The sequence below is a fragment of the Plutella xylostella genome, chromosome 16 (assembly GCF_932276165.1).
Source record: "Plutella xylostella chromosome 16, ilPluXylo3.1, whole genome shotgun sequence".
Lineage (NCBI taxonomy): Eukaryota > Metazoa > Arthropoda > Insecta > Lepidoptera > Plutellidae > Plutella > Plutella xylostella.
This window is the reverse complement of record NC_063996.1, coordinates 6059049-6076671: the sequence shown is the minus strand read 5'-3', so window position 1 is coordinate 6076671 and position 17623 is coordinate 6059049. Positions and strand designations below refer to the sequence as shown.

Below are 17623 nucleotides of genomic sequence, written 5' to 3'. Positions count from 1 at the left end.
TCGTAAGTAAGAGTATTGGAGAAAATGGTTGCTGATCACAGACAAATATTGTGTTGCTAATGCTATTTTACTGTAAGAAAGGATGTGACAAAATATTAGCTCCTGTGGCGACTACATAGGTTTGTTATCGACGTCGATAAACTCGTTAAATGCGTGTACCACCAATCACAGCTTATTTATATCGAATCGCGATATAGTGACGTTTATCTACGTCGTCGATAACGAACCCGTCTAGCGGTAGCTGTTTTCGCTGATTTTGACGTTCTGGTCATAGAGCTACTTTGCTAATTCAATGCCAATAGCTGTAGTAGCAGGGTTTCTAAAAGGTAAACCTTTTGCTCCAACCACATTGCAAGGTGTCCGTCAAGGTTAGCAGACTTGAAGTGCTTACCCATCCAAGAGATATCCGTATTGCTCATGCGATGGCCGCGGGGGCCCCGGTACTGGGCGATGAGGGTCACCGTGTGTCCGTACGCCGCGCCGTGGCACGCCATCGACAGAGCCACTCCTAGGACTACGAAGCACTATGGACGGAAATGCAGTCAGCACAAAAATATAAGTTTGCCTACAGCAGAAAATTTTTAAGATCGACCGTTTATTTATACGCTGCGGCTATACGATTTCCAATAACACTTTAGCTATCATCATCACTGGCAGGACGCACTGGTTGAAGGAGACAAATATTGCTTCGGTAAGCAATCTCTTACCTACCTGTTTCAAAAACGGAGACACCATCACCACGCTTATTTATAATTTACAATGACTGTTTCAAATAAAATTCCAAGTGTGAACCTGAGGTAGAAGATTTTTTATTTATTTAATCAGCTGAATTATTTAACATAATTTGTAGTAGACTTCGGCAGACAGTTAAGTGTTTAAGTAAATAATAATTTCCATGGGAAGATATATAGTGTATAAGTTTATGATAAAATTAATTCGAGTTCCAAATTAAATACGCAGTACCTATCAATGGTAGGTAGTTAGATATCTACTATGTCTATCTCCAACTTAAAAACTTGAACGGGTATGACATGTATTCTTGCCTTTTTTTCAGACTAGTGTTAAAAGGGGAATAAAAAGAAAAGTGTTTCAATAATTCATTTAATATAAAAAATATACGATTACACAGAAGTTTCTTGCACATATTACACATTGCAAACATGCCTGGAACATCATTTCGTTGGAAGAAGTCTAGAATTACTTATCAATGTTTAATAAAGTTATTTAGCAGATAGTAAAGGACCTTTTAAGAGGGTTTTTTTTTGTCACAACAGACCCTAAGTTTTATAACTTTGGCACCAATTTATAGATCTAGTTTCAATTCGAGGATTTCCTTATAATAAAAATAATTATAATTAGATTTCAGAAACATTAGTAAAGTCTGCTATTTATTCTAAATGGAATTATCGAAGAAGAATGTATTTAAGTACACATATTTTATTCTTGAAATTTTCCTTAATTAATACCGTAGTAGGTACAAATCGTAGTACCGTCCATAATTCGTGGGGTATGATAGTTAAATTTGTCAGTTAAAATATGCATCAGCGCAGCACTGAACAAATTATTGATGAACAGAACAAATGCAATCGAGATACTATTGAGATATTATGTCTTGCCAACCTTCTAGTCTTCCATTCCTACATTTATAGTCATCCGTTAAAATTAAAACAAATTGAAATAATTATAAAATAGAGCCATAATTATAGCCGATTCTGAAGGCAAAATATCAATTTTAGCAAATTAACACTTTAAATTGGTATTTAGAAAATGAGATCTAGGTGGGTTATCTTAAATTCGAATTCTGATCGAGGAATTTTACGTTTTGACAATGCTAAATTGAACATTTATGCCTTCAGAATTACTATGTTATCAATATTTAAACATAATATTCGAGTACAATGTTAAAGTAATCAGATAAATGGCACAAGACAGTTACAATAGCAATTAAAAATATAATTATGTAGGACCAAATTACTATAAGTGAACTAAAACGTGTTTATGTAAAAACTGAATGAATGTCATGCATACATTTTTTCGATTCAATAACATGTCCTTGGTCATTTGACCTAGATTCATACGAATTTCATAATTATACTGTCCTCTTATAATCTAAAATAGGTTTATATGATTCAGTATACTATCTACAGATATTTATATAATCTATACATAGTTCCGGGATCGCTTTCGATCTATAAAATATTTGATATACAAAATAAATACAACTCTTGTTATTTCGCGAATGTCTCTAGTCTATGAACAAGAGTTGAAGATAATAGCAAGTTGTGTTTTACGTCTGGATTTAATCAAATGATAATTTCCCTCGACAACAATCCCGAAAATGTAACATCTACTATCTAATAAATCTGTAATACTTACTAATAGATTCAATATTTTTCGTCAACCGCAAGTTATGGAATACTAACATTGATAATGCACAAAACGCAGTATAAAAATAATACTTGGATAATTTCTTATAATTACAATTTAATAATTACTAAAATAAATGCAGATGTCTCGTTTAAAATATTAAGATACGAGATAAATAAAAAAAACTTACGACGAAATTATATGTTGTGCGTGCGAATTAAATCATTCGAGTGCTATTGTATTTCGTATTTGGCGGGGTTTTCACGATAAGTGTACGCTAGGACCGATGCTGGGTAGTTATAGCACGAGATCCGAGTGCGCTCGGACTTTCAAAGCCAATTGTAGGGGCTTGGGCCTGTCTTCCAAGCTTACTCTTATCATGAAGAAACCCAACATTAACCAGTGTACAGCAGATCTGGATTAGAGAGTCATAGAAGCGCGACATTTCTTGTATAAAATAAAGTTATCAATGCAACGCTCACAATCAATTTATAAAGTAATTTTTGTCATATCAATTTGTGGCGCCATCTACGATAAGGTAAATTGGCTTTCGTCTGCCATGTTGGATTCGTTAATACATAGGTAATAGATCTGGCATAAGTCTCATGAAGAGTAATAAATTTACATTATTATTTGAGATTAACTCTTTCTATAAATCAAGAAACAAAAAAATATCATGATTAATCCAATATGGCGGCTTTTAAGTTAATTTATTTATTTATTTATTTATTGTTTAAGTTAACTCTAAATTGAAGTAATACAGTACGGGATGATGTGTAGTATGGAATTGACAACGTCGCATGCACCTGGCGATTGGATACCCTTCACTTCCACCTGAAAAAGAGAGTCCATGTTATTGAAAAAATATTATCACAGAAATTTATATTTACTTGCGTTTATGCAGTGCAGTGCACTGAATAAACGTTGTTCTTTTGATCTTTCTTTCATTATTTCTAATCGGAAACATGCAATGTAGTTATTTGAGTGATAGAGACATGTAAAAACTTGTAACTCACACGGCTATTCCACACGTTTATTCCAAATAAGTCAAATACAGAACAACCCCTACATATTATAGATAGAGATAGGGCTACTCACGCTATCTCGCTACCACTACGCGGCCTCTCGGCTATCTCATTCGCACTACACCGTACTATAGTCTAGATAGAGACAGCAACTCACGCTATCTCGCCCGCACTACGCGGTGCTATTAGCAGCCAGCAGGTTCATCACCTACAGTCTAGACAGAGACAGAGCAACTCACGCTATCCCGCTCACACCACACCGTGCTAAAGGACAAAACAACTCACGCTGTCCCGCTCGCGCTACGCGGCGCTGTTGACTGCCTACAGGTTCCACCTATAGTCTAGACAAAGACAGAGCAACTCACGCTGTCCCGCTCGCACTACGCGGTGCTATTAGCGGCCTGCAGGTTCATCTGGCGCTGCATCTGCTCGAGCATCTCCTGCATGCGGCGCAGCTCCGCCTCCTTCTCCCGGAGAGCCTTCTCGCGCTCCGTCGGGTCCTCGCTAGAGCCGTTGGAGAGCCCGTTGGAGTCCGCCTCGCTTATGCCGCTCTCTGTTGACCTGTGGGGAAGAATTATTGTCAAAGTTTGTTGCGTGGGCTTTGGAATTGTAATTCAGACGAACATTCCTCTGGTGTAGAAAGAGTTTTTTGTTTCTATTATAATGTTTTTATTATGGGCTGATAGATGTATGTGTCTGGCTGGACTAAGATCGGATTGTGGAATAAGTAGGAAATAAATATATTGCGATGCAGCTGTTAAAATCGGTGAGCTGGCGTGGCAGTGGGCCAGCCATATCTGATAGATAAAAGATCCTATTTGATCGTTGCAACTAGAAGAGTCCATCCATTGCTTCACATTTCACGTTCACAACATCACTAAAACAACATTTCCAACTCACATGTGTCTCTTGGGCACCTGCCCGTTGCGCGCGAGCCGCTCGGAGCGGTAGTTCTCGTAGTGCACCTCCTGAGTCACTTCCTGCAGGTCTTGCATGTGCGTGCTGTGGAGAATTCATTGTTGCATTGTTTACACTCGTATTTACAATAAGTGACAATCTACACTAAAAGTGAAGCAAAGCGGAGAACACATGAACTGTATGTGCAAAGTACTTTAAGTATTTTATTGTACATATCTTCTGAAGTAAATCAAATTAATTTAAAGTCTGAAGGTGTAAAAATGCTTAGCCGCGCCAGTTACACGGCTTTCTACCTTACACATTGAGGTGTTACACATACAGTCAATTGTGAATGTAGAGAGAGCTTCAATCTCTGAATGCTGTCATATTGTTTATGGGGCTAAATGCATTGTTTCTAAAGATACAATATAGGTTCTGGGGGGTCAGCTATATGGCGAAAAACTAAGTTTCGGATAGCTGCTGCTCGAGCCATGATTCTATGTCATTGTATTAAACGTGCCGATTGCACGACAGCTTTCGCTCGTTCGTTTTTTTGTCAGTATAGAGTAACCCTTCTGTATCTGCGTTATATTGTATCTCACATGAGCATGGTCCTGAGCTTGATGAAGTCGCAGTGGTCGGGGTTCTCGGCCTCCACCACGCCCCACGGGTACAGGCGGCCGCGCACCTTGCGCCCGCGCACCTCCAGCTGTTGACCCGCGCCGCACACCGCGAATGGGACCGCTGCTTTTAGCTGGCGGACCTGGGGATTAGGTATAAGAGTCTGATATGAATTTGTAAATGAAATTAGTGCCGGACCTAAGGGTGAAGATACAAGGTAAAAGAGTTTGATATGAACATGTGAAAGCAATTTAAACGTTCTTCGGCCGGCAACGCAGTCATAAAATGTGAGGGCACGGCAGCGACACGGCTTTGCCATCTTCGTCTCGAATAGTCTTTGTTTCATATTAGACGCTCCTATTCTTAATTATAGTTACCCTACGTTGTATATAATATTATGTAGGACTAGAAGCCTGAATTTCGGTAAACAAGCAGGCATTCTATCAACGTAGTATATTTCAAATTTTATTTAATTTGAACCAGTAGTTTAAAAAATATAAATAGTCAAAGAGTCATTTTGTCACACACTGATTCACTGTCTAGGCTATCAACAAAGTTCGTAGGCACTTCTAGCAGACATAGAAATGAAATATGATAATTTAATACAACCAAGTTAACATGGATGCTGAGTGCAGTGCGTACCTGTTCCTTGTAGTCCTCGTCCTCGTCGCTGTCGCAGTCCGGCAGCGGGTAGATCTTGATGCCCTCGCGCCCGATCTCCTCCATCACCTGGCACACACATACACGTCATTATAACGACACTAGCTCCCGTGGGAATTTCGGGTTCAAAAGTATATAAGAGATATATGACATGCTGAAAGGACAAATTAAAAAAAAACTCCAGTTGTTTGCAACTTCATGCAAGAGTAACAAACATCTATCAATAATATAAGTAGGACTGTTCAAACTTTCTTAATTTAAGATATGTAAAATTATATTATTGCTTGTAAACTAAGGCTTTATTGGATCTGAGTGACAAATTAGATCCACACAGCGTTTTTTATGGGTGATATTGTTCCGAGTCTGTCAGTATCTTTTACAAAAGACAGGGTGTTGCAAAAAGGATATACTATCAGAAAACTACGTGAGTAGCATGTTATATCTAAGAAATAATAAATGAAAAAAATCGTGAAAAAAAACATTCTCCATACTTACTTAAAAGTCACGTGACAAGTAAAGTTTCAGTTGATAAAAAACGCGAATTTTGACAATCTGATTTTACTTCCGGGCTTAGATATCCTCTTTGCAACACCCTGTATTATTAAACAGTACACTCACTCTGGACTTGAGCCGCTGCACCTCCTTCTTGGTGAGGCAGTCGGCCTTGGCGATGACGGGCACGATGTTCACCTTGTTGTGCAGCTGCTTCATGAACTCGATGTCTAGCGGCTTCAGACTGAAAATGCAGAGACATGTGTGACGAGACATCATGATTTTATCATGTTGCTGAAATATTGTACGTCATGTTGGCTCAGCACGGAGAAATAATATATTGTAATCCATCCACCTGTGACTCACAAATAAACTATTTTGATTTGATTTGATCAGAATCAGCTCTGTCTGATTTTATACATTATTTTGATGCTACTGTAGAGAGATTTGAGCTGCAGGTCCTACAATTCCTAATTAGAGGCATCATACGACTATAAGTGTAGACCTAACATCTCTCATACCTGGCTCTATGTCGTTTGATTCTAACATAAAATAATCACTAAAGTCAGACTGCCAATAATACTCGTATTGTAACATAATTTATGTCAAAGTTTGTTCAAGACACCATTCTACTATACATATTTCTCACGTGTAAATAATTTTAATATTATAAATTTCAGTTAAAATGGTTACAATGTTATAATACAAACCCATGTCCAAAAGGCGATATGAAGTAGAAGCAGCAGTGGATGCGGTTGTCGACGATGTTGCGCCGGTTGAGCCCGCTCTCGTCGCGCAGGAACCGCTCGAACTGCTCGTCGATGTACTGGATTATTGACTGTGGAGAGAAGAGACACATAGTTCATTTTTCAGTTATATTGGCCATGACCATAGATATACCTATATAGGTTAAAGAAATTTGTGGGTACACACGCAAATAGATGACAGGCAGGAGCACCGATGTTTGTAACTCTCTCCCAGGGATTCGGTTTCGTGCGTGACTGGGGTACCCACGTGTTCCTAACATTCATCGCGATTTCGGACCTTTTTCAGTCCTTATTTACATAGTCGATACCTGTTTTTTGTTCTTATTGTGGTGGTGGTAACTGGTGAGTGTTGTGATTGTTCGTAAATCCTTTTTCCCTTCCTGAAATGGAGTTCCATTCAGACCGCCCTCCCGACCCCGACCCGCCAGATCTTTCGCCGGATATAATGTTGACAGACACTCCCCAAGAGACGCGAAAGCGCCCTAGGGATGACAAACAACCTTCGCAACAAGGTAAGAAAATTATCGTTAACCCAGACCTCGCGTCTGCCAGCATTCAGACAGTCTACACGCATCCAAGTCTCGACGCCACTAAGGTGTACGATGACAGCGATCCCGGACCATTTATTGTACATGTTACACAAGATAGCCCTTCAGGAAGTCCATCTTCTGGAACCCCGCTTAGGGCTATTAAGTTTGGACAGTTTCTATATAAACACAATATTTCTGACATCACCAGAGATGGTGTGAAAATGACAGGACGTAACCGCGTTACTGTAGAATTTAAGTCTGCAGGGGCAGCCAACAATTTTATCGACCACCCAGCTCTGTCTACTAACAAGTTTAAGGCAACTATTCCAACATACCACATCACCCGGATGGGTGTTGCTAGGAGAGTCCCAGTGGATCTCTCCATGGATGAGTTCGTTAGTTCTTTGGACCTTCCTCATGGATGTGGTATTGTTTTGAAAGCCCGGAGATTTAGCCGCAAAGTGATTGACAACGGAAATGTTACATATGTCCCTACACAAAGCGTAGTAATCACCTTCAGGGGACAACTCCTCCCAGAAAAAATCTATTCTTTCCGTGCCGCTGTAGATGTCGAGAGGTACACCTACCCAACCATCCAGTGCCATGCTTGTTGCAGGTTTGGCCATATGAAGGCTAATTGCCGATCAAAGCCACGCTGCTTCAAGTGTGCCCAACCTCACTTGGGTGAGACTTGTGATGCAGACCCTCCCACTTGCATTTACTGCTCAGGAAGTCATGCTTCCACTGACAAAAATTGTCCAGAACAAGCTAGACAAAAATCTATAAAAGTCATTATGTCTCAGGACAGCATCTCATTCGCTGAAGCCGATGCTCGACTTCCTAAGAGCAAAAAATCATTTGCTGAAGTAGCATCTTCTCAACCTAATGGCCCAGCTCTAAAAAAATCATACAAAAAGACAGTGACCACTCAACGCAGGCCTAGGTCTCCACTTTCTCCTGGCTATGACAGACTTGCCCATCAGGCCATTATCTCATCACCATCTTCCTCACTTCCTAATGGAAGTGCCCTGAATGTGATTACTCCGAATGACAACCTTTTGGATAACCTACTTTCATTAGTTGTCAGTCTGCTGTCTAAATTCAGCGACACAATACCGCCCCACGTAGCACTTAAAATTAGAGAACTCACATCCTTCAGCCAAAATGGCTCTGAACCCGACCCGGGTCCTTCAGTGGAATGCTCAGAGCCTTAAAAGCAAAAAACACGAAGTACTCAACTTAATAGATGACATCAGGCCCGTCATTGTTGCCATCTCGGAGTCATGGCTGGCACCAGGTTCTCGTTTTCGAGTTCCGGGCTACTCGTGTCTGCGGGATGACAGGGATGACGGGTTTGCTGGGTGCGCTTTACTTGTAAAGCGTACCCTTACCTTTTCCTCTATCCCTACCCCTCCTCACGGTCAGGAATTTAATGTTGTGGCCCTTAGGGCTTTAGACATTGCTTTCGTGTCCGTGTATTTCCCTGATCCCCACCCCTCTCACCTCCCATCTTTTTATAATATAATTTCTTCTCTCCCGCAACCTCTTCTGATCATGGGGGACTTTAATGCCCACCATACCTCATGGGGTTCATACCATACTGACGCTTTTGCAATCGCCCTCTTAGACATGCTTGATACCTTAGATGTTTGTATTTTAAATGACGGGTCTCCTACCCGTCGAGTCCTCCCTCGTCAGAACCCAAAAAGTGCTGTTGATCTCACTTTCTCTTCTCCTCTTCTTTCAACATCAATATTCTGGAGGGTCCTCCCAAATACTTTTGGGAGTGATCATTTTCCCATCTCTATTACTCTTCCTACCAGAACCAGCATTCTTGCTGATACATGTGCCTTCCCAAGGTACATGATAGGCAGGAATGAGTGGTCCAACTTCATCACCTCTGTGGAAGATAAACTCAGTCTGATCCAACCCTGTACTAGTGACAACTTTCTTTGCATATATGACCAGTTTGAAAAAGCTCTAACATCCTCTGCCAAAAATAGAAAATCGCGTAAAGGCCAAAGAGTCTCGCCTCCTTGGTGGGACTCCGACTGCTCCTTGGCTATTGTCGAACGCAAAAATGCAGAGGATGTCTACATTGCTAATATGAGCATGGACAACTTCATCAACTACAAAAGGATAGCTGCACGTACCAAACGGCTCCTTAAGAAAAAAAAGAAACAGGGCTGGATCAGATTTTGTGAAAACCTTTCACCTAGGTCTCCCCCTTCTCTGGTGTGGAGATACATTCGCCGATATCGCGGTTCCCTTAACGTCGAAGATATCTTGAGCAATGATCCCTCTCTATGGCTAGAAGGGTTCAGCGATAAACTGGCTCCACCATATGTCCCACACTCCAGTGCTCTCCGCCCCCCACCAGCTCTCTTACCATCTTCAGACAGATTGGATTCTCCATTTTCTATGGATGAACTTCAATCTGCTTTATCCGGTTTAACTGATTCATCTCCAGGTATTGATGGCATCCCATACTCTTTCCTTTCAAAATCAAGCCTCAGGGTCAAGCATGCCTACTTGGAGCTGATAAACTATGTACTTCCTTGAGTACGGAGTTACTCCGTGCTCATGGAGTAAGCAAATAGTCGTTCCCATACTGAAGGCCGGAAAAGACCCCCGTGATCCTAACTCCCGACGTCCTATCGCCCTCTCCTCTGCTTTGGCGAAAATCTTAGAGCACTTAATCAAATGCAGGCTCGAATGGCTAATTGAGAATAGAGGAATCCTAGCCAAAACCCAGTTTGGGTTTAGGAAAGGGATGAGTACTCTAGACAGCCTTGCAATACTTACAACAGATATTCACATCGCATTTAAGAGGAAAGAATACCTTGTGGGTGTCTTCCTTGACATAGCGTCTGCCTATGATAATGTACTTCTTCCTGTGCTCAGGCAGAAAATGCGCCAGCTGAGCATTCCAGTGAAGCTTACCCGTCTGGTTTGCAGCCTATTCATGGAGAGATCCATCTACATAAAAACCCCTACCACTTCCCTTGACTCCCCAAAATTTGTTTGGAAAGGCCTCCCCCAGGGATCGGTCTTAAGCCCTCTCCTTTACAGCCTATATACTTACGATCTAGATAAATCCGTTGACTGCTTTTGCGACATTCTACAGTACGCTGACGACTTGGCCCTCTACTATGCTTCTCCCTCGTTAGGGGAGATAAATGTCCAGCTGAACCTGGCTCTTAGGTACCTCACGGATTGGCTGGATAGACATGGGTTATCTCTTTCTCCCACTAAATGCACAGCAGTGATCTTTACTAGAAAAAGAAACATCCCAGATCTGGATGTTGTTATTGGAGAGCATTCAATCACTGTGTCAAACAAAGTAAAATTTTTGGGTGTGATTCTGGATTCCAGGTTGTCGGGTAGCCATCACATGAACTACGTGGCTCAGAAGTGCGAGAGGGGTGTCAACGTCCTCAGGTCACTGTCAGGTGTTTGGTGGGGCGCACATCCATACTCTCAGAAGCTACTGTACAACGCCATTGTTCGAAGTCACTTTGATTATGCCTCATTTATTCTGGACCCCTGCAATAAGGCTGCATTAGAAAAAATCGATAAGGTTCAGTACAAGTGTCTTCGAATAGTGTCGGGTGCAATGAAATCTACCCCCACCAATGCCCTTCAGGTTGAGTGTGTCGACCCCCTCTCCCGCTGCGGAGACAGTACTTGTGTGATCGGTTTTTCCTCGGAATCTGGCAGTCAGAGTCCCATCCTTTACTGTCCAAGCTTGATACCCTTAAGCGGCTATGTAATGGTCAAGAAAACCATGGCCTTTCCTTCCTTCTGAAATCTTATATTTTTGCTACTAACCTTCCACATCCTACAATTAAATTTAACACGAACCCTTTGTTTAGTGTTCCCTATGATGCCTTGGTTTTCCAGCCCAATGTTGTTATGGACTTGGGCATTGTGAAAAACTCTCCGGGGGCAGAGAAAACATTGACTCATAAACTTCAGTCAGAGTGGCCTGGTTGGCTTCCAGTCTTCACAGATGCCTCAAAATTTTCAGATAAGAGCAATGTTGGTCTAGCTGTCTGGCTTCCTAAATACAAAATTACCCTCAATTTCAAACTCCCCCCTGAATCCTCGGTCTTCACGGGCGAGGCTACCGCTATTCTTGAGGCACTTCTCTACACTGAGTCTCACAAACTAAATAAAACTATTATCCTATCAGACTCTTCAAGTTGCTTACATTCTATTATTTCATTCCCATTTAAATCTAAATCTAAATTTCCTATCATTCTTCAAATTAGACAAACTCTCTTCCGTTGCAAGACTCAGGGTATTGAGGTGGCTATTGCCTGGATACCTGGCCACAGTGGCATCATTGGTAATGAGTGTGCAGATTCCTTCGCTAAGGATGCCATTAGCTTGGGCCTGGATACTCATTACCAAAATTTTGCCCACGACCTTGCCTCGCTCGCAGGACCGAGGCTTGATAATTCCTGGAAAGAGTCCTGGGACGCATCCAGGAATATTAAAGGTAAGTATTACTCCTTAATCCAACCACACATTCCCAAAAGGCCATGGTTTTTTAGAGCAAGACTTCTAGATAAACCGTCAACCTCGACAATCTGCAGACTCCGCCTTGGTCATGCGTGTACGCCTGTGCACCTGGCTAGGATTCGGGTGCGTGACATTTGTTTATTTTATTTATTTATTTACACATACACATAGTAACATAACAGGAACACAAAACCCAAATCGTTACAATATTAATTTAACATATAGCACTCACTTTCATACTTCTCTCTAACATTCCCTTACATACATTCATCAGCGAACTCATTCTATCCACAAATACATCACATTCTGGTGCTTCGGCGAGCAGGGAGCCGAGCAAGTCGAGCGCGCGCGCGACGGGCGAGCACCGGTACAGGTTCGTGCGCGACGGCGGCACCGCAAACAACTTGTGGCTACGCGCCCTTAGGTACCTATCAGGTACAAACAATTTAATTGTTTTCTCAACAAGATCCATACAATCAATCTTGTTCCGGATAATGTTTAAGATGAACTTTACCAAAGCCAAATTCCTACGCAGCTCTATCGAATTGTAACCTAAATGTCCTTCCAGAAATCTAGTAGGGTACATAAACGGGTAGTAAACGTGCTTTTTCTTATATAAATATCTAAGAAATCGTTTCTGGACTTGCTCCAACATAAGGATATATTTATCTTCATGTGGAGACCAGACCACTGCGTTTGTTTCTAGGATGCTGCGCACCAGAGCCCCGTACAGGGCCTGCGTGGCCGCGGCCGTGAGCGGCGCCGCGTTGCGCAGCACAAAACCGAGTCGCTGGAAGGCAGCATTAGTCACCTTCATGACGTGAGGACGGAAGGTCAGTTGCGGGTCGAATGTTACTCCGAGATCGCGCACCTCCGTCACTCGAGCGATGGCGTCTCCCCCTATCAGATACTGATATTGCAATGGCGAAGGTGAGCGAGTGAAACTCATCATTTCGCATTTACTTAAATTAAAAAACAGTTTGTTATCGACGCTCCACCGAAGTACATGCGTGCGTGATAGTTCTGTGTGTGACTGCGGCACCAGCGAAGGATCTGTTGACCACCTCTTCTTTGAATGTCCCAACCTACAAAGTTCCCTCTATGATTTCCTCCCCCCTTCTATCCCAAGACCTGTAAATATCAATTACCTACTAACACTTGTACATACTCCAATCGCTAACATCCTGTACAAATTCCTCAAAACTAACAATATTAAACTATAAATTTGTTTGTGTTCACTATATATACTAAAATTTTACTAACCCTATATTTGTGATGTCCTTGTATAAATTGTGTACGTCTGTTTCAGGTATTAATCTTGTAAATATCTCTAAATCACCACCGTAAAGACAGTTAAAAACATTGTGTGTATCTCAACACTATCGTAATTGGCCGGATTTGTTGTGTTAGTCACACACGACAAACAAACAAGATTGAATTGAATTGAACTCTCTCCCACCTCATCCTAATGGAAACTGTAGGTAGATGAACATTAGCTAGTGTCAGCTGACAACCTCAACGGTCAACCCTCGTCAACTTCTACTCCCGCCGCGTTCGAGTCGTTTGACTACGTTTCGGGCCCGTCAATCAATCTCCGTCAGAAGCGCATCAATCCACCGCATACTGCACTATCCCTACGCTGCGCCAAAGATCCTCAACACATCAACCTGGTGGAGAACGGGAGAAAGATCGAAGAGGTGCCCCAGACAGCAGCTCCTACCAGGTTAGTTTCCTTCCTTCTTTCATTACATGAATATGACTGTGATTTTATGTCTGATTATTCGATTTTAGACTGTGCAAAGGGGAGATATAGAGTTCATTTTGCGTGGTAATAAATATGTGGGTTGTTTTAGATTGATAGATTGCGGTTTCGAGATTCGTATCGCGTGATCGGTTTCATATTTTATTGTAAAATATGTTAATGAAGAAGATATACATTTGTTAGTTCATCTGCATACTGTGAGTAGTTTTTTCATTGTTCTAATTTTAGTATTGTAAGATACCGTTCTGATGATTATAGAACTTTATAAGGTGTTCAGTCGACCAATTAATGAAGCTATTTTATGTAGTATGCTCTTCAAAGACACAAGGTCAATGCTGTTAGCTTAGATCTAGCTAATTAAAGGTCAACTAGGCAATCTAGGACATACAGATTAGATACTAGCCCTTGAATTACCTATTTTATTTGCAAGTCTTTTGATCTACACATTTAAAAAAATTGGAAAAAGTACATAAGATCTTATAAAAAACAGAGCTAGTTTGTTTGTCTGTAAATCATAGTTGGACATGAACATAACACACATTTCAGTCACATCACACATACAGTGAAACTATAAAGTCCTGAAATTAATGTTTGAGGAACTAAAATTTTCAGGAGCCTGGCACCATTAGAAAAGAAACATAAAAGTCATAACAATTGTTTATGTCAATAGGCGGTTGGCTGTTTTTTTGAATTTTCTTATTAATTATAAGGATAATCTTGATAAGAGCAACAATTTACGCTTGGTTGCAATTAGGAAGATGAAGAAAAATATTCGTAGTCAAGCTAGTGAAGTTATTTATCGAGTTTTTATACAATGTTTAGCGGAACATCAAGCTAGACACATTTTGTCGAATTTGGAGGATGTTTACGCTCGTACAGCGTCTATGACGGGTATGTAGCATTGTACAAATTGTAATAACTCATTTTTTATTAGTACCAACGCTTAATTTATCGATAAACCTAGGTTTAGAGCCCAAGTCGAACATTGTTTACATACCACTCATTGTAGGTTTCATCTGGTTTCAGTTGAGTCAAACCTGAACATTTTGATACTTGAAGATATATTTTTTGTTTACTTACTAAAGTCAAAGTCAAAGTCAAATTTTTTTATTCATCGTACAAATATAAAATTTTCTGATGAACGTCAATTTTTACAAATTACTCTCCGTTCGGATAAGGGGGGGCTCTTTCTGTCTAAGGAGAAGAACGGAGGCAAGAAACTCCTGAGCCATCTTTTCAAAAAAAGACTTAAAACTAGTTGGTATACAATACATATAAGCTTAATAATAATTATTATAATAATATGAGCAGAGCTAACTACTTATCACAGCCACGAAGGTGTTAATATGAAGGCTAATAGTGAAACCAACTTTCAGGTTTCACTATTAGCCTTCATATTAACACCTTCTAGCTTGTATAAGAGCTTTTTTGTGGATGGTAAGTTGTTTTTAAAATACATAAATAGGTAGGAAGTTAACAGGCAAAATTTCAAGTATCAAAGTCAGTTATGTTTCGCTATATAGGGTTGCTACATGAAAGATAGCAGTGCCCTCATTTAATTTCAGGACTTTATAGTTTCACTGTAATGCTCACAACTGTAATCCCCGAAAGGGTAGTCAGAGGTGACTCCCAAGTGAGCCACCCGCTTTGTGCTGTGCATTTGTACTCAAGTGATAGATCGCAAGCTCAATTAAAATCCTAAGGTGTTCTGTAAGAGATCTGTCTTAGCGATAAGGCTGCCTTGCCTATTGTTCATTGTTCCTAGTTTAGAATTTCTGTATTTTTTTATTTTGCTGTGACCAATAAAGTTATATTCTATTAGAAGATAGTAAATGAAGTATTTGTGATAGTACCTTAAAGCAGTCAGTGTTGTCAATGGCGTCCCCGTAGCCGGGCGTGTCCACGACGGTGAGCCGCAGCTTCACCCCGCGCTCCTCGATCTCCACCGTGGACGCGTCCAGCTTCACCGTCTGGTTCGTCTTCTCTGAAACATTATAGAGAGATACAAAAGTCTGTTTTTTAACCTCAGATACTAAATTGACACATTCAGATCGGTTCATCAACAGTCGATTGTCCCGCCATTAGAAAGAGACATCACTTAATCGCGGTCACCTTGGTTTTTGTTAAGATACCTACTTCTGAAATGAATATCTTCACACTATGCTGTGGATATCTTAAGTACATTGTGAATGTTATGGACGGACATGAGAAGCTTAATTTAGTTTATCCAGTAGTGGGCAATGATGATGAATGATGTGACCAGAAAGGTCCTTTAATTTGATACAATTAGCTACCACTGCCATACATCTACTCTTATACTAGGTGTATGTACTGGACTTTGGCCTCTCAATCACCCCCATATTACAACCATATCCAAAGTTTTTCTAAATACACATAGCCAGTAAGCGACTGGTGAGCAAGGCCTGAAGAAAGAGTGTTGTGGCACTACTATGGAGAGCCCTATTTCCAGAATTTCATGATTACAGGCTGATGATATTGACAACTTACCAATGGCGTCAGGGATAACCCTCTCTGGATACAAGTCAGTGAGGAACAGAGAGTTGACAAGTGTGGACTTGCCAAGCCCGCTCTCCCCGACCACCATCAGGGTGAACTCGAAGCCCTTCTTCACCGACTTGCGGTGCACCTGGTTTGGCAAGTTGGCGAAGCCGACATAGCCTGGAGTCTCCAGGTTTGAGAACTGGTAGGGGAATGATTTTGTTATTGTGGGTTATCGGTTATATTCCATGTGCATTTGTAATATATTTATACATTATTGATTTTGGATATTTAAAAATATTTTAAGCATAAAAATTGATAAATAAATGATTGCTCAATAATTATTAAAATACTTAATACCTACATAGACTACTTAAAATTTTAATAACAATATACATAATTTATTGGAAGGTGTTTTGTTATGCCTAGGATTTGAATGGTAAATCTGAGAAGTGATAAGTAGAATAATGCTAGCATCTGGCCTCATCAGCTATTCATGAGATACAAGCCCTGGCATACAGTTGAAAAAAGTAAACATATTGTGCTCATGACTGTAATCCTCAAAGAAGTAGCCAGTGAAAAAGTTAGCAGTACAATTATAAATAATTGTATTCTTTGAATTGAATGGTATACCTACATTAAGTTAAATAGGAGCATTTAGTCATAATTATTAGAAGCATTTCCTTGCTAAAGCAGTGAACTTTGTTATCATTTATTTGAACAGGAAATGTTAACATCACACCCACAAACAGAACTTAAGTAGCCCCATTGTCATTAAACATAATTAGGATGATTAATGATAAACATGTGTGCTCAGGGGTAAACGGCCTAAGCGACACAACAATCAAAAGTTAACTTTCTTGGAATTCAATAAAAAATCAAGTGCAATATTGATATTCCAATGGCATCTATAATACTGGCCTACATAGCTTGTAACTGTATCTATAAGCATTTCACTTGGGGTATGCGGCGACTCGGTGGCCGTGCCTGCGCGTGAGCCCGCTATACTTATAAACAACTATGTGAGTGAACCGTAGTGAGTCACCACTCACCACATATCGGTGCACTGTTCTATTAAAAACCAACGCTTACCTTGTACTTGATGCGTTAAGTGCATAACTAGTTGAATGTACTTAGTGCTACGGATTCTTCACGAGATTATTAGAAACGATTATGAATGATGTTTACTTACATTTTTATTATTAGCCGTGTCGCTAGACATTTTGAATTATTTGTTGGGACTCCCGTGGAATTAAATCTGAATGTCGATCAGGTCAGAATAACACAGGAACAATTATTGAAACGAGTAGTACACAATAGATGCAGATGTGGTAATTTTTAAGTACTTTTAGTAGTACAAAGAGTTAATTATTATTTTAAAACAAAAAATGCAGCAGCCTCTCACACTCAAACAAAATTGATTGACAACTGCATTTTTTAAATTAATGCGGATACTTCGAGGCTATCGAACAAATT

The 17623-nt window shown here is 40.4% G+C and overlaps 2 protein-coding genes across 6 annotated transcripts; one reads left to right on the top strand and one right to left on the bottom strand.

Moving 5' to 3' along the window:
• Positions 1 to 1087: 1087 nt before the first annotated feature.
• LOC105384021 (septin-1) lies at positions 1088 to 17579 on the bottom strand. 4 transcript variants are annotated; one of them, XR_007267205.1, is made up of 11 exons: positions 17340 to 17579; positions 16157 to 16349; positions 15502 to 15632; positions 6773 to 6900; positions 6189 to 6306; positions 5553 to 5639; positions 4892 to 5052; positions 4293 to 4394; positions 3758 to 3953; positions 3110 to 3201; positions 1088 to 3076 (listed from the first exon to the last, which is right to left on the bottom strand). XR_007267205.1 is itself a non-coding variant. In XM_011554166.3 (10 exons), the coding sequence occupies exons 1-9, from the start codon at positions 17367 to 17369 to the stop codon at positions 3773 to 3775; spliced, it is 1131 nt and encodes a 376-aa protein (XP_011552468.1). In that variant the 5' UTR covers positions 17370 to 17579; the 3' UTR covers positions 3099 to 3201; positions 3758 to 3772. The 4 variants fall into 4 exon arrangements, 2 of the variants coding, with proteins under 2 accessions (XP_011552468.1, XP_037974465.1); XR_007267206.1 differs by having other exon boundaries at positions 3110 to 3195; XM_011554166.3 differs by lacking the exon at positions 1088 to 3076 and having other exon boundaries at positions 3099 to 3201.
• LOC125489742 (ribonuclease H1-like) lies at positions 7041 to 13240 on the top strand. 2 transcript variants are annotated; one of them, XR_007267207.1, is made up of 2 exons: positions 7041 to 7171; positions 13196 to 13240. XR_007267207.1 is itself a non-coding variant. In XM_048626622.1 (2 exons), the coding sequence occupies exons 1-2, from the start codon at positions 11275 to 11277 to the stop codon at positions 13231 to 13233; spliced, it is 627 nt and encodes a 208-aa protein (XP_048482579.1). In that variant the 5' UTR covers positions 11268 to 11274; the 3' UTR covers positions 13234 to 13240. The 2 variants fall into 2 exon arrangements, 1 of the variants encoding a protein (XP_048482579.1); XM_048626622.1 differs by lacking the exon at positions 7041 to 7171 and adding an exon at positions 11268 to 11863.
• Positions 17580 to 17623: the final 44 nt, after the last annotated feature.